Source organism: Polypterus senegalus, chromosome 16, assembly GCF_016835505.1.
Source record: "Polypterus senegalus isolate Bchr_013 chromosome 16, ASM1683550v1, whole genome shotgun sequence".
NCBI lineage: Eukaryota > Metazoa > Chordata > Cladistia > Polypteriformes > Polypteridae > Polypterus > Polypterus senegalus.
In genome coordinates this window covers 2,303,001-2,319,322 of record NC_053169.1, presented here as the reverse complement: position 1 = coordinate 2,319,322, position 16,322 = coordinate 2,303,001, and the positions used below count along the sequence as shown (strand labels likewise).

Sequence of the window (16,322 nt, the reverse complement as noted above, 5' to 3'; positions counted from 1 at the left end):
TTGTTCCTGCTTTGTACCTAATGCTGCTTGGGATGGGCTTCTGTTCCCCCCAACTGCAAATTAGATTATGTGGCTATACATTTCTTCTATTATGATTTTCTTTTTTCATTTTGTTAATTTTTGACCGTTCGTCCATCCTGCCTTGTGAAAGATGCTGCTCGGAATGCCCTTTTGCTCCCTGTGACCCTCATTTTAATTAAGCCTGTTTAATGAGTGTTGTGTTAGGTTATTTTCAAATATGTCGTGTTACAGATTGTTCTTCTGTCCAGTGTTCCTACACTAAGTCTGATACTGCTAGGATAGCCTTTGGACCCCCATAGTCCAGATATTAAGCGGGTATGAGGATGTTTTTTAAATGTGACCCGATAGACTTTTGTCCAGTTCAGGGTGGGTTTCTGCTACATGCAGGATGTTGCATGAGAATATTATGTTGCTTTTAAATACACTCTAAGTGGGACAATTGTCCTGTCTAGTGTTTGTCCCTGCCTTGTGCAGGATGCTGCCTGGCACAGTTCCTGGCTCCCTATATTCAATTAGACAGCTTTATGAATGTTAAGTTACATTATTTTCATACTCTGTTTGTCTCATTGTAGACTGATGTACCATCCAGGGTTGGCTCCTACACTAAGTCTGATACTGCTGGGATAGGCTTTGGACCCCCATGACCCCGAAATGGATTAAGCAGGTATGAGATATTTGTTTTTAAATGTGCCCCGTGTTGTGTTCCTTTATTATGCTTGATGCTGTCTGGGATGGGTTTTGGCACCCATCATGCCCAATTATGGGTGTGACAATATTATGTTGTTTTTGAATGTGACTTTTGCCCGGTCCAGGCTGGTTTCTTGGCTTGTGTAAAAGGTTTCTATGATCCTAAATTGAGTCAAACAGCTACATGTTATGTTATTTTGAAATATGTCCTGCTATAGATTGTTGTCCAATCCGGACTTGGTTCCTATACTGCCATGATGTGCTTGGGACCCCCTGACTTTGAAACTTATTAAGCAGGTATGAGTTGGTTATGTTTTTAATCATGCCCTTTGATGGACATTTGTCCTGTCTTGCACCCAAGGCAGCTTAAGATGAGCTTTGCCCCCCACCATGATGATGAATTGTTAAATTGCTTTTGAGCAGGATGCTGCTGGAACTGGCTGTGGCTCCCTATGACTCAAGTTGTATGTAGAGCAAATAAATGGCTGGCAGGATTTGTTAAGTATTATAAACGCTGATTAGTCAGCCAGCCAGCCAGCCACCAGACGGCATATGTGAGTTAAACAGACGGCCGCTTTTAAACACCAACCTCCTCTTTGATTTGACATTGGCATCGCTGAATTGATGAGGTCAGGACAGTCACATTGCGCCATCTGCTGCTGTTCACCGTTTATGGTTCATAATTATATGAGTGCGGTCTGTAGATGGAGCACTAAGCAGCTGTAAAAGGCACCACAATGAGCAGCGTATTTTAATGTGTTCTACAAGCAAAGATGAAATATAATGGAACAATTCAAATGAATGTCTGCAAATATTATGAATAAGAAGTTCATCTTGTAGAAGTGTGAATCATTAGCAAATACAGCAAGTCCAGCCTCCTGTCCACATATTCATTACTGAGCCCACTGAACCCAATCCAGGGGGTCATAACAGGATCACACAATCATGAAGGGTGCACACCACACATTCATTCATTTCTGTTTTCAATGCAGAGACACAAGTAGGCCAGAGCCTATCTCCGCAGCATCAGGAGGAAGGCAGGACTCCTCACCAGATGGAATGCCTGGCCACCTGCACACAGAGTACACATCCATGGGATGAACATTCAAACTGTCCATGGAAAGTGACCAGGCTGGGACTGGAGAGCGTTAGGATAGCTGGTCATTAAGCCCAACAAAGCTTGACTTTCCCATTTAAGTACAAATTCATCTAAAATGTTCCCCAATCTACTTGGTCACTTATGATTGTGAGGAAAAATTTTTCTAAAATTTGGCTAGCGGGTTTTTTTTACACCTGCCTGTTTTCGTTTCACATTCCAAACACAGGCTGGTTAGGTTCATTCACCCATCGGCTTGCATCGTTCGAGCACAAGCAGAATCGCGGTTCATCAGACCCATTAACATGTTTCCAGTTGTCAACAGTTCAGTGTTTGTGGCTCTACACCCACTGTAACTGTGCAGCTTTGTGAACAGCTGGTAGCAATGGCCCCTCCACGGTACTCTGCTCCAGATATCCATGGCATGTAGTTTTCTTCTGAATGTTCATTCAGAAGTGGCTTTTTGTGGACCTGCATTGACTATCTGCAACGTTCTTGCCTGGTGGCAAAGTGATATGTGACTGTTTTTCAACCATAATTCTGGAGACCATTAACAGTTGACTGCGATGTCCACCAGTACTGGAAGACCCATTTGACAGTATGCTTAGACACACCTGCAAAGTCAGCAACCTCCTGTACAATGTGCCCTTTGGCACGGCCAAACATCATAACCACTTTCTGCCAATCACTCTTGTCTATCATGCAACCTGTTTTTCATGGAGAGCCAAGCACATGTGGCACAACACTGCTTCCTGTCACTCTACAAGCCCCATAGCACACAACACAGCTATTTAGAAAAGACAGTAATCACAGTGTGGTGCTTCTGTTGGTGTCTGAAATATGCATTACCTCTTATATAAGTGGTGGCTTATTTTTTGTCGGGTGAGCTTATACAGTATAAAATGCAAAGGTCTGTCCATCTAGTCGAGTTAGAACCTTGAGTGAAAGTTTATGACATGATATGCACTGATAATTTAAAAATGTGCAGTGGTGTCACGCTAGGAAACTGACCTGTGCTCATGAGTTTATTACAACAAAGCGATTAGCAAATGAAGCGACATGGCAGAAAGAAAAAAGAACATCAGTGACACCTACTGAGCATCAAGCAGATTGCAGAGAAAAGTGACATGACGAAGAACTCAATAATAAGAAAAAGAAGAATACAAATGGCAACATCTGCTGAATGTCAAGTGCAGGATACAAAAGTCAGGAATGACAAGGATGGAGAAGTGCATGTGTTTGTCAAATTGTCATGAGCGGGGTACTGAATGCAAGAATGACGAAGATGAAGGAAGGCATTCAGTGGTCACATGTTCAGAATCTGGAGAGAAGTGTGAGTTCTCACCTGTGTAAACAAATGACAGAGTTTACTGTTGTTTATATCATGTAGCCTTTGGGTGTCTTGATTTGTTCTGGAAATTCAAAAAATCTGAAGTAGCCGCAACCTTGGGAACATCATGGGTTTCTTAGGTTGCAACTTACTGGTCACTTTACTGGTAGCCAGAAAAGTTTATTGTAATAAAAGCACAGTCCCCAGAAGCCCATCTATTGATAATCTCCAAGGATATGGTACAAACGCGTTCAGAACTCCTAATCACCTATAAGCATAATGTTGGTCATTGAACATGACTAAGGAATCCAAAAGACATAAACAGTGACATCTGCATATCACTTAAAATACAGCAACTGAGCTGCAGCAACCCATTAAAGTTCATAGGCATGCAAGACAAAATCCAGGATACAGAATGTAAGAACGAGAACATAAGAGGTATTCCTGTCGACGAACAAGTGCTTCTTACGAAAAGTTGAGTTGTGTTCAAAAGAATTACTTTTGAATGTTTTCAAATCGCTTCCTTTTTTAATTTCTCGTATACAAAGTATAGGGAAGGTATTGGAAACATCCATGAATTTGATGCCGAGATTTTGATGAATCTTGACGTTTTAGACCTCCCTGAGTCCGAAAATACTATGTTTGGAATTATGTCTGTGTGTGTTTATGTGTATGCAAACATGATAACTTGAGTACGCTTTCACTTTGGTCAACCAAATTTGTATACAAGTATTAGGTACAAAACCTAGATTTCTATCAACTTTTGAGCTATTTCCGCTAACCGAAGTGGTACTTTTACCTGAAACGTTTCCCCAAAAATCTTAAAAATTTGATAATTTCACATCATTTTATGGTAAAGCACCACATTCTAAGATTTTTTTTTTAGTCGCTTTGCATTTTTTCTAAAAATGATTTTCACTCTGAGGCTTGTCACTGTGCCATATATGCCAACACGTGGGCAGACAGAGGAGACTGAGTGCTGGTAAATATGGCATGTCTGGTGAGTAGTAACTGGTACTTCATTTAAAAGTCATCTTTTGTGCCAAGCAGAGGGGGGTCTTCTGTTGCAAAGACAATGGGAGAAGATGAAGGGAGTGAAATATACAAAGAAAAATGATTTTCAAGATAACCACAATTTTCCGTTTGATGTTCAAATGGCAATACATACAAATTTGAAAGAAATTTTGTGTCCAAGTATTACACACACATTACTAACGTCTCTTGCAACTTTTGACCCACATCAGCTTACTGAAAGTGGCAGTTTACCTGAATATTTGCCAAAATAAAATTATTGTGGCAAATGTTTTATTTATGAAGCTGCAGAGTCCGATTTATTCAATGTTACTTTTATAACAATTGTTCAATATATTATTAATTTGATTTGTTGTTGGTGGTTCTTTAAAGTACATAATATAAAAAAAATATAATCATTATCATACAGCTTACTCCTGAAATATCCATCCCCATATCTGAGTATTAAAAAAACTGAGAGTGGTCTCCCCTCAACTTTCTTGATGTCTGGTGCCTCCTGTCTCATCAGTACAAGAAAGCCCAACATATGATACGCCGTTCGACTCGTCTCGATGCCTGGTTAATGCAAGAACTCAAGCTTCTTAGGGGGTCTCTCTACTTTTGGCCCTCTAAACCCAGAAAAACCCCTCAACTTTAGGTCAGCCATATTTTGCTCAGAAAAGTACACCCTAATAGTAAAAAGTAAATCAAGAAGTGTCTTCAGTAAAAATGATCAGAAGGACTTGGAGTTGTGTATGCCACACCAACTGACTCCAGGAGTTCACCTCCTAATGGGATACAAGGAGTCAATGGTACTTTTTTTCACAAAACGTAGAAAAAACGGGGATCAGTAATAAAAGAATGTGAAGTGTTGTTTTATGCTATTTCGAGATTGCTGATCACAAATATAATTTTTTTGATATTTGATTCCTTACTGGTGGCCCAGTCCACTGAGAGTCTCTCCCAGAAGGTTAAAATGACAAACTGTAAACATAACCACGTGGGGTATCATTTTAGACTATTTCAAGGTTAGTGATTCTTTTTTTTGATCCTTTACTAGGGACCTAGCCCTCTATGGACCTTAATCATTGTGTGAAAAACTACAAATTCCTATTATAACTGAGACATTTTAGACTTAAATATTTAAATTGAAGTACACATGTTAATATTTGAAACATCTGAGACAACTGTTCTTGGTTATTATGTACTTCCACCTCCTGAAGTAAGTCATTACATTTCTTATTCACTCTTTGAATTAGGGCAGCTTTCGTTAATTAAGACTTTTTTTGTATTGTGTTGTATTTCTTTAATGGTGAAAACAGCTGCCAGACTGGAAAAGTTCAGTTTACCGCTGTTTGGCTAGCATTTCTTTTGTAGCATTTTATTTTAAGACCATATATCTGCATGCTTTACTAGTATTCGTTAAAATGGAACATTTCTCCATTCTGCATCTAAAAGAACTCATGGCAAAGGAATGTTGGCATTGAAGGAGATCCGCAGAGTGTGCCTTAATGTCTGAGTAGTGAGATCCACAGTGACAGCAGGATCAAACTAAATCATGATAAGGCTCTTAAGACTTTCATGGGCAGTGTTTTAAAGCTACTGCTGGGTTCTACTGTATCAAGTGTTCCATAGCGGTCACATTGTGGCATGGCAGTTGTTCATCCATTTCTCTAATGGGTGAACTCAGTTTTTCCTTCACATGGGCTGTGGGAGCAAGGCAGGCATCAAACATGAACATAAAGGTAGTCCACCACAAACCACACTCGCCCAGTTTGTCTAACATTAATGGGACAAGATAGGGGCCGAAAAAACACACGGACACCAGGAGAACAGGCAAAACATCCAGACTGCAAATCAAACCCAGAAGCTGTGAAGCGTAAGCACTAACCATTAGCCACTATCTGGGAATTTCAGTTCAGGTTCTTCTCTGTGGAACTAATGAGCATCCCTATAATATAGTAAATTATTCAAATGCAGACGGACTCTACCGACCAAACGACTGATTACACAATCTGTGGAAAAGCAACTTGACCACTTCTTATAATTTAAAATAATGCAACTGGAAAGCAGAAGGAAAAACCTTCCAGGGTTAAAAAAGAAACAGGCAGCATCTCTCAGTGGGTGGAATGGCTGACGCAATGACCAACTAAAATTGGAGAACCACACACCTCTGATCTTTGGACTTACAGTATCACAAAAGTGAGTACACCCCTCACATTTTTGTAAATATTTGATTCTATCTTTCCATGGGACAACACTGAAGATATGACACTTTGATGTCAATGTCAAGTAGTCCGTGTACAGCTTGTATCACAGTGTAAATTTGCTGTCCCCTCAAATAAATCAACACACAGCCATTAATGTCTAAACCACTGGCAACAAAAGTGAGTACACCCCTAAGTGAAAAATGTCCAAATTGTGTTCAAAGTGTCAATATTTTGTATGGCCATCATTATTTTCCAGCACTGCCTTAACTCTCTTGGGCATGGAGTTCACACGAGCGTCACAGGTTGCCTCTGGAATCCTCTTCCACTCCTCCATGTTGACATCACAGAGCTGGTGGATGTTAGAGACCTTGCGCTCCTCCACCTTCCCCACAGATGCTCAATAGGGTTTAGGTCTGGAGACATGCTTGGCCAGTCCAGCACCTGTACCCTCCGTTTCTTTAGCAAGGCAGTGGTCGTCTTGGAGGTTTGTTTGGAGTCGTTATCATGTTGGAATACTGCCCTGCGGCCCAGGGAGAGCTTCATGCTCTGCTTCAGTATGTCACAGTACATGTTCCCTTAATGAACTGTAGGTCCCCAGTGCCGGCAGCACTCCTGCAGCCCCAAACCATGACACTCCCACCACCATGCTTGACTGTAGATAAAACACACTTGTCTTTGTACTCCTCACCTGGTTGCCGCCACACACGCGTGACACCATCTGAACCAAATAAGTTTACCTTGGTCTCATCAGACCACATGACGTGGTTCCAGTAATCCATGTCCTTAGTCTGCTTGTCTTCAGCAAACTGTTTGAAGACTTTCTTGTGCATCCTTCTGGGACGACAGCCATGCAGACCAATTTGAAGCAGTGTGCGGCGTATGGTCTGAGCACTGACAGGCTGACCCCCCACCCCTTCAACCTCTGCTGCAATGCTGGCAGCACTCATACATCTATTTTCAAAAGACAACCTCTAGATATGACGCTGAGCACGTGGCTCTCAACTTCACAATCAGGCGAGGCCTGTTCTGAGTGGAACCTGTCCTGTTAAACCTGTCGCTGTATGGTCTTGGCCACCATGCTGCAGCTCAGTTTCAGGGTGCTGGCAATCTTCTTATAGCCTTGGCCATCTTTATGTAGAGCAGCAATTCTTTTTTTCAGATCCCCAGTGAGTTCTTTGCCATGAGGTGCCATGTTGAACTTCCAGTGACCAGTGTGAGAGCGATGACACCAAATTTAACACACCTAAGACCTTGTAACACTGAGTCACATGACACCGGGGAGGGAAAATGGCTAATTGGGCACAATTTGGACATTTTTTCACTTAGGGGTGTACTCACTTTTGTTGCCAGTGGTTTAGACATTAATGGCTGTGTGTTGAGTTATTTGAGGGGACAGCAAATTTACACTGTTATACAAGCTGTACACTGACTACATTGGATCAAAGTGTCATATCTTCAGTGTTGTCTCATGAAAAGATAGGATCAAATCTTTACAAAAATGTGAGGGGTGTATTTAATTTTTTTGAGATACTGTAACTCTGTAAGTGCCTCACCAACCATTTGGGTCAATGAGAATATACAGGTTTGGATCAAATGACCAAATTTTGGCTCCACTGCCTGGTATCCCTCATCATGCAGCCCTTAATTCTACAGCGCGGTTGATTTCATTTTATACCTGGGAGTCATCAATTTACCTTAAATGCATGTTGTCCTATCATCAGTCTTTTGTAGGTGGTTGATGTTTAATTTGATATCTTTTGTTGTTTTCTGTTGAGTTGCATGGTTTGCAAAAAGCACTACATACAGTGGTATCAGAAAGTCTTCCGAGCCCTTTACTTTCTTCATATTTTGTTTTGTTGCAGCAGTGTGCTAAAATCATTTAAACAATTTAATTCCTTCATCAAGAAACACTCATTAACTCATATTGACAAAGTGAAAATAGGATTTTAGGAATTTGTGGGGAAACGATGAATTGAAATAATATCGGCACAAGGCTCCAACATAACAAAATGTAAAAAGAGTGAAGGGTCTTAGTACTTTCTGAATGGGCAGTATAAAATGTACAAGCTGAAGTGACCTCTAGAGGTAAATTAATTTAAAACAGTTAAACGATATATGCTTATTGATTTAAATTGACACCCAGCTATAATTTTATTACCCTTCAGTTCTCAGTACAGTGATACCTTGAGATATGAGTTTAATTCATTCCCTGACCGAGCTCGTAAGTCAAAATGCTCGTATCTCAAATCAGTTTTCCCCATTGAAATGAACTGAAATGAGATGAATTCGTGCCAGCCCCCAAAAAACCACCCCAGTTTTTTGTTAAATGTTTCAACATAAGAAAAATGTATTTATAATGAACAAATATTGTATACAAACAAAATAAAACCTAATACATAAAAGAGAATCTAAAGAAATAAACAGATGTTGGCAGAGCCAATTAGCGTATTGTAATGTTCTTTTCTTTCACTTCACTTTTGCTTAACTTAATTTTCTTCCTCAGTAGTTTTTTTCTTTTTTGCCACCCTTTCGTCACTTTCATCTGCAGGGCGTTTCAACAGAAATCTGTCCAAGGAGCTTTGTTTAGTCCTCCCCTTTAGAATGTTTCTGAAATGAGTTCGGCAAGTGTCATTAAATAGCGCTGCTGCACGATCAGTTGTAACTTTTTCAGGGTGTTTCTTTTCTTTAAAGTTCAAAACTTTTTCCCACATTGCAAACACTTCCTTTATCTTACTTGAAGAGTTATCTTCCTCTGCGATACCGATCTCCTGCAGAACCTCCTTATGTTGCTGCGTCTGTAGTTCCGTCAACTCCTCCGTCGTCAGTTCCTCGGAATGTGCGGTGACAAGCTCTTTGATGGCTCGTATTTCGAATTTTGGCTCGTAACTCATGGCAAAGAATCGACCTAGTGACAGCTCGTATCTCAAAAAACTCGTACGTTGGGGCACTCGTATCTCAAGGTACCACTGTACATAGTTTGCAAAAATCGAAATATTAAACAGGAGGATTGTGAGGCATATTATGTTTCACATGTGAATTGCCAAAAAGCATCTCAGTTGACAGATCTGTACTGTGATAAGCTACTGATGGTGAGCTGCACACCCACAGCATCTGGCCCAGAAGTGAGTGGTTAACAGTGTGAGCTAAATGGACAGTTCAGTTAGTCAGCTGAGCAGACACTGCCTCCAAACACTATTATTGGAGGGTCTCCTGTTGACATCGGCTTATCTCTGTCTGTGTCAGCCCCCACCTTTTCTGTACAGTGTCACCAATTCACTCTACCCATCTACAGTGCAAATCCCATCTTCATCTCCAGTTGAATTGCTGTGGACTCTCATCACCAGGCACCTCAGTCCAGTGATTTCAGTGATCTGCACTCTGGTGATCTGGTTGTGTTGAGCTGCAAACCTGCAGCATTTGGCCCAGAAGAAAGCACGCTGCAGCACAGATCTAAATGTGGAGCTCCTCTAGTCAGCTGCGTAGAGACTCCTTATGAACACTGGGACCAGAGGGCATCCTGGTGACGTCAGCTAATCTCTGTCTCTGTGATAGCCCCCACCTTTCCTTTTCTGTGTTGCCACTACAGATGGCCACAGCTAATATTGACGCAACTTCACTATGCTCACTGAGATTGCTCTGTTTTCATATTTGCTGTCATCAGTGTTTCAGTAGTAAGTATAGTAATTCCACTCATTTTGGGGCCATTTCAGGCTTAATGGCATGGCCACAAGGGGACGTAGCAGAGCCCCAGACCCTTGACACAACTGCAAACCAGACAAGTTCCAGGCGTAAGAAACCTTTGTGTTCTAAGCAATACCATATAACAGGCTTTTCTTGTCAATCAACAATTCAGTTTACTTTTTTTTTTTTTCAGTCCTCTCCAGATGAGCTTTGTCCTTCATTGACACCCAACTCTGACTCCCAGAGTGAAGTGAGGTAGTTGCCTTCATGCCAGACCCTGGTGCCACTGCATTGCAAAGCCAAAGTGCCTCAAAATAGGGACATCTAGTCTTGGCAGCTCCCTCTGGTGGCATCCATGGCTGCTGTGTGGGACTTAAACTTCCAGGTTTCCCCACAGGTGTGCATGTGGGTGAGCCAATAAAAGGATCCTGCCTCCTAACATAATAGGCGACTATACTGCCCTGTTAAGCAGTCACCCCCCGTCCATCCATTTCACTGCTCTGTTCAGGAAAGGGGGCAACGGCCATCAAGTTTGGGATGTCCATCCGATTAAAACCTTTATCTACTATACAGGCTTTCTGACCATTCCATTTGGAAAGCCAGTCTATCCTTGCCTTCCATTTCAAAACAGATGGAGCCTATCTCAGTACCACTAGGTACCAGCCCACAATGGTTTGGCGGTCTACCGCAAGCATGCTCAGGTTAATCTAAGATCAATAACCCACAAAAAATGGATCCAGAGAGATCATGTAGACAGTGGCAAGGTCCTGGAGCGGTGAAACAGCAGCCTCTGTGAGCATTAATAATTGGGTTTGTCCAAAATTATCTTAATTCTTATCCTATTCCTATATCCTGTAATTATCGTATTCTTACTCTTGTGCTTGATGCATCCATCAATTTAAAGCTGTCATGCAATTAAAGGTTAGAGCCACTTACCGAGCTTCTTTACTCCGTACCCCCAGGGACATGACTTGTGTCGCACACAGAACTCCAGGTTCAGGTAGTAGCCGTCGATGCACCTGCACACCAGGTTATGCGTGCTGTTGCACTTTTGCTGAATGTTTTGCCTTTCCTTGCACATGGCTGTACAGTATTGGCACTGCTCATCCCAGTGCCAGTGTTCAGAGTAGTGTTGCTCAGGACATGGTGAACACAATGTTTTACTGGTTGCATTACAATGTTGCTTAACAAAGGTGCCAGGGGGGCACTGGTCACATGTATGGAAGACTGATGTTACTTTGTCTCTGTGCTGATATTTTGGAATATCAGTATCCCGTGCAGAAGCCACAGCAAACAACTGGAAATAAAAAGACAAAGAACATTGCCATTTATAGTCTGCTGATTTAGAAAATGCATACACATTATTAATTTAAATCACAAAACTGAAGATGTGCCAGGTGATACCCTGAGGATTACAGAATCAATACCTGCAGATCAGTTCAATTCATGGAAACCATACCTCACCCTTCAGTGAAAAGCACCCATTGCTTTTTGCTAAGCTGGTTCACTGCTACAAGTACTTGGGGGTCCACATCAATGACAGGCCAGGCTGATCTAGTAACACAGAGGGACTACAGAAGACTGGGCAGAGCAGACTAGTTATAGTAGCCTGTACTCCTTTAATGTGGGTAGTGTCACATTCTTTACATGTTGTACCACACTGTGATGGCCAGTGTGGTATGTGGGACTGGTAATTTCACCTCAAGGGTGGCTTGCCAAATGAACAAGCTAACCAAGAAGGCAGGCTCAGTTATGCGATGCCATCTGGACCCGCTGGAGGTAAGAGTGGAGCACAGAATGAAAACCAGGCTGAGTGCCACTATGAACAAAGCTGCACATCCTCTCTGTGAACACTGAAGGTTTTCAATCAAGGCATTATTTAGTAGTTTTGGAGCGGGGATGGGGGGTGTAGGGGAGTTGTTTGTAATAATATTTCTAGAACCCCTGTAAAAGTGCTTTATTAGTTCTAAGAGAGAAATCTCTCTGTCTGTCTGTCTATCCTATTCTATTCCATGGGTGTAGAAACGTGCAGCAATATTGCAATGGACCACTATTGTGGGTGGCTGCTGCTGAATTGTGTATTGTTGTAACTTACAGTAGTATTTAATGGGAATAGGTTGCATACAATTGGTAAAGTGTCTCATGATGGGTTGCCGCAGGTTTTTTAAGCAGTTGACATTGCTCACCATGACTTCAGCATCAGTTCTCTAACAGGGAGTGTATGACTGTCGGTAGTAATTCTCCCAAGTGTACTCCCTTCATTGAGTCCAATTTAAAGGTCAAATAGAGGAGCTGGCTCAGCTTCAGGGGGTCATTTAGCCATGCTACACCCCCTCCATATTGTTTGGAATTCATCGCTGCTGTTTCTTTATTACAACAAGCCTGCAAGTATATCAGATGCCTCTCCTAACCAGACTGGTCAGGGGCCGGGCTTGCGGCCCAGTCTTACAATATTCTTTAAAAAGTAAATAATAGCACCAAAATGATGTGTTCCCAGTCAGAGTGGATATTGACCTCCTAGTCCACCATCACTCTTTAATGAAGGTTAAAATACTGGCAGCTGGCTCACTTGACATTGGTGGCCAACCACTGTCCGTGTTCTTCTCTTCTGGCACAGAAATGCCGTTGTCCACAATGCCTGGAATTCCCAATTTAGCCATCCAGCTGTGCTTCCTGACTTTGTATCCCCAGCTGCTCTGAAGGCCCCTGTCTAACCAGATTTTTCCTCCACTTGGGAGGTCTGGGAGGCTCACTCTGGAGTCGTCTCTTTCCATGTTGGTAGTCAAAAAATTCACCAATAAGAATATTGAGAGCGGAGCTGTGTGGTTGGTGTTCGGTTATTCAATTAATTTCACATTTTGTCTGAGCCAGCCTGGCCACTAATTCATCACAAATTCTGGGAAGGCCTGGCAGGAGAAGAGAGGAGCATCAGCAGGAGCGCCGTGATGGGTAAAGCACAGCCGAGCGTGTAATGCCTCCCTCATGGCTGCTGAGCTTGACAAAATGTAAACATTTTATTGATTTCATAAAGTCTGTGCATTTCTTTGTCAATTTATTATTCAGTGTGGTGAGCCTGCTGTAAACACAGAGTCTGATGTTTCAAGGCTTTGTGTTCAAAAAGCAACAAGCAACCCACATGGTATTTTTAGCACTGCAGATGACATCTTATATCAAACTAAAATAAAATCACACTTCGCCCTGCTCTGAGACTTGTGGTGTAATTGAGGTTGAACGTGGGGGCAGCGGTGGGATAAATCAGGCTCAGCATACTCTTACACTTGACCAACTATGCTGGTTCTCATTCTGGTTTTGGCAGCACAATCGAGGCAATGACCATGTAAATATGACCCTGCATTGCATAGTGCCTTTCACATCTCTCTATCTCTCTATCTCTACTCACAGCTCCAGGTCCTGTCATATTCTCTATTATATTGTGATTTTCATTTCTGTCTATTATCTAGTGCTTTTCACAGCTATCTGTTATATAGTGCATTTCACTTTTATGCCTTTGTGATACAGTGCCTTTAATATCCATCTGTCTATTAAACAGTACCCCTCACATTCATGTCCGTTATACAGTGTCTTTCATGTCATCCATCCATTCATTTTCCAACCCGCTGAATCCGAACATAGGGTCACGGGGATCTGCTGTAGCCAATCCCAGCCAACACAGGGAACAAGGCAGGAAACAATCCCACGCAGGGTGCCAACCCACCGCAGCTTTCATATCATCTACCTTTCTAAATCATGTCCAGTCAACTGAATTTACCACAGGTGGACTCCAATGAAGCTGCAGAAACATCTCAAGGATGATCAGGGGAAGCAGGATGCACCTGAGCTCAATTTGGAGCTTCATGGCAAAGGCTGTGAATACTTATGGACATATGCTTTCTCAGTGTTTTTATTTTTAATAAATTTGCAAAAACCTCAAGTAAACATTTTTCATGTCATTATGGGGTGGTGTTTGTAGAATTCTGAGGAAAAAAATGAATTTAATCCATTTTGGAATAAAGCTGTAACATAACAAAATTTGGAAAAAGTGATGCGCTGTGAATACTTTCTGAATGCACTGTATATAGCACCTTTGACATTTATATCTCTGTTATATAGTGCGTTCATATCCATCTGTTATATGGTGCCTTTCACATGTATCATATAATCTCTTCATATGTCTCTCTCTCTCTCTCTCCCTATATATATATATATATATATATATATATATATATATATATAGGGGGGCCTGCCTTACTCATGCACCAGTCTTGGGGCATAACCGTAACTCCGTTTAGTTAGTGAACAAGAGAATTACTTAACGGATTTAGATCTTGTTTTTTCTAGAATTTGCTTGAACATTCTGGTTGGTTTTGTGACTTCACTCATTGCGCTAAGAATCATAGTTTGCTTGCAGGAGCGGTATATTCCCGCTAATCCGAGACAGAGGGTGCGGGCCAAGGGGAGGGGGAAAATTGATGTCAGGAGTGGGGGTCGGGCAGGGCCCTGCTCACTGTCCTGTTTCACTACTATGCAGGCGGAACCGCGGGGGACGGCTAGTATCTTATATAATGTTGTATATAGAAATTCTATAGTGACAAACAGTCAAAACCAAAAGCTGTATAGAAGTCAAAATGACTTTGCTAATAGTAAAAAAAAACAGCATTTTTAATATATATAAAAAGGTGAAGATTAAAAAATAAAGTACAGGGATAAAAAGAAAAGAAGCAAGATTCAGGGAAGAAATTCTGTTTACATCATCACATTTCGTGACTGAAATCCATTTAAAAACACAGATATCAAACGCAGTCCTCCCTTTAGCTAATCGGACACTTCCTTTACTCCGTGCCGTGTACCACCTGACCAACTCCTCCAGCTTGTTGGTGGTCTCCACCAGCTGGCTCACTTGTTTTCAATTCACCGACAAATCTCACAATTTGCTGAAATCCAAAGGTATGGAAGTGGAAACCGAAATGAAAACCAAGGAGCATTCTGAACAAGTCAGAGAATCAAATGTTTAGGGCAGGGGAGAAGATCACCCCAAATGCACTGAGCAAACATCAAGGCTCAGTACAGGTTGGTTCATGATTATCGACGGCTACAGGTTGAAGAGGCTCCTGGAAGCACTGGGGAGAATGGAGCCAACCTGAACTGTTGCATACAGTCTACCATTTGTAAGAAAAAAAAATAGGAAACTACAGGCACATTGCAAGGTCTGCTTGACCCTTTAGGAATGGCACTTGTCAGGGAGGGTACTGTGATGCCATTGGGTACTCAAGTCAGGGTCTGTAACTGGAGAGGACATGCACGGCTTAATCATCTGCAAGGTGCTGGCAAAAAGGGCCATCATGCAAGGGTGGCTGGGAATGAACCCTGCCTGAAAAAAAACAAACATGTCTGTGGAAATTTGTGGCAGAAAGTCTTGCGATCTGATAAGACTAAAGCAGAACTTTTTGTCTTGATTGCTAAGCGGTGTGTATGGCATTAATTTAACATGGCACATCAACTAGATGCCTCAGTGGCAGTGTCACATTGTGGGACTGACAGCCTGGTCACAGCTGATATGAACATGAATGCTGCCCCACAGAGAGAGAGCAGGGTGGGTAACCCTTTGTAAGAAAACCTCAACCAGGAAGGATGTTTGTCTGTCGGCTACGCAAGGATTGGTTTAAGGTGAAGAAAATGGACGTCCTTGAATGGTCCAATTCTCAGAACTCGGAAAAGGATTCAAGGATGTCTAGAAAGATAAAGCAGAATTGACTCTGAAACTCGAGAACAGAATTTGTGGTCTGGATATTGAAAAAGTGGCCAAAGTTTACCAATCCCAGAAATGGGAGAGGGGAACTGAAAACTCCTGGTCCAAGGAACAGAAACAGAATTTCTAAATAGGCACAAAGTTTATGTAGAAAAATGGTCAAGCAAAATAAGAAAATGTCATAGGAAAAAAGAGGCACAAAAGAGCAAACAGACCAGATCATTATCCAAGGTCAGTGCAAACAAATATCCTATAAGCCAAAAGAATCTTAAAGTTCAAAAGGAGAGCCTAAGAAAGAAAGAACAGTGAATGAGGTGCTAATGCCTGAGCCCCTAAGGACTATATAGCACACTTTAGGTCACACCAAAGGCCCTTATTGCACAAAGGTGAGAAAAGAGGCCAAGACAAAATTAATAGTAATGGAAAAACATGAACAAATGACAAGCAAGGGAACGGGGGAAATGGACAAAATTCACAAAAAAATATAAAACACTAAAACACGATCCTAACACTGAGTGATTGTTAAGCACCAGCAGATTA

General features: G+C 41.8%; 1 protein-coding gene across 1 annotated transcript in view; it reads right to left on the bottom strand.

The window, feature by feature from the left end:
- Positions 1-16,322, bottom strand: part of LOC120516337 (tumor necrosis factor receptor superfamily member 11B-like) — a 46,952-nt gene that overhangs the window by 23,992 nt on the left and 6,638 nt on the right. The window contains exon 2 of the mRNA XM_039737939.1: positions 10,973-11,333. Coding sequence (XP_039593873.1) covers positions 10,973-11,333 — 361 coding nt within the window. The remainder of the gene's footprint in view (positions 1-10,972; positions 11,334-16,322) is intronic.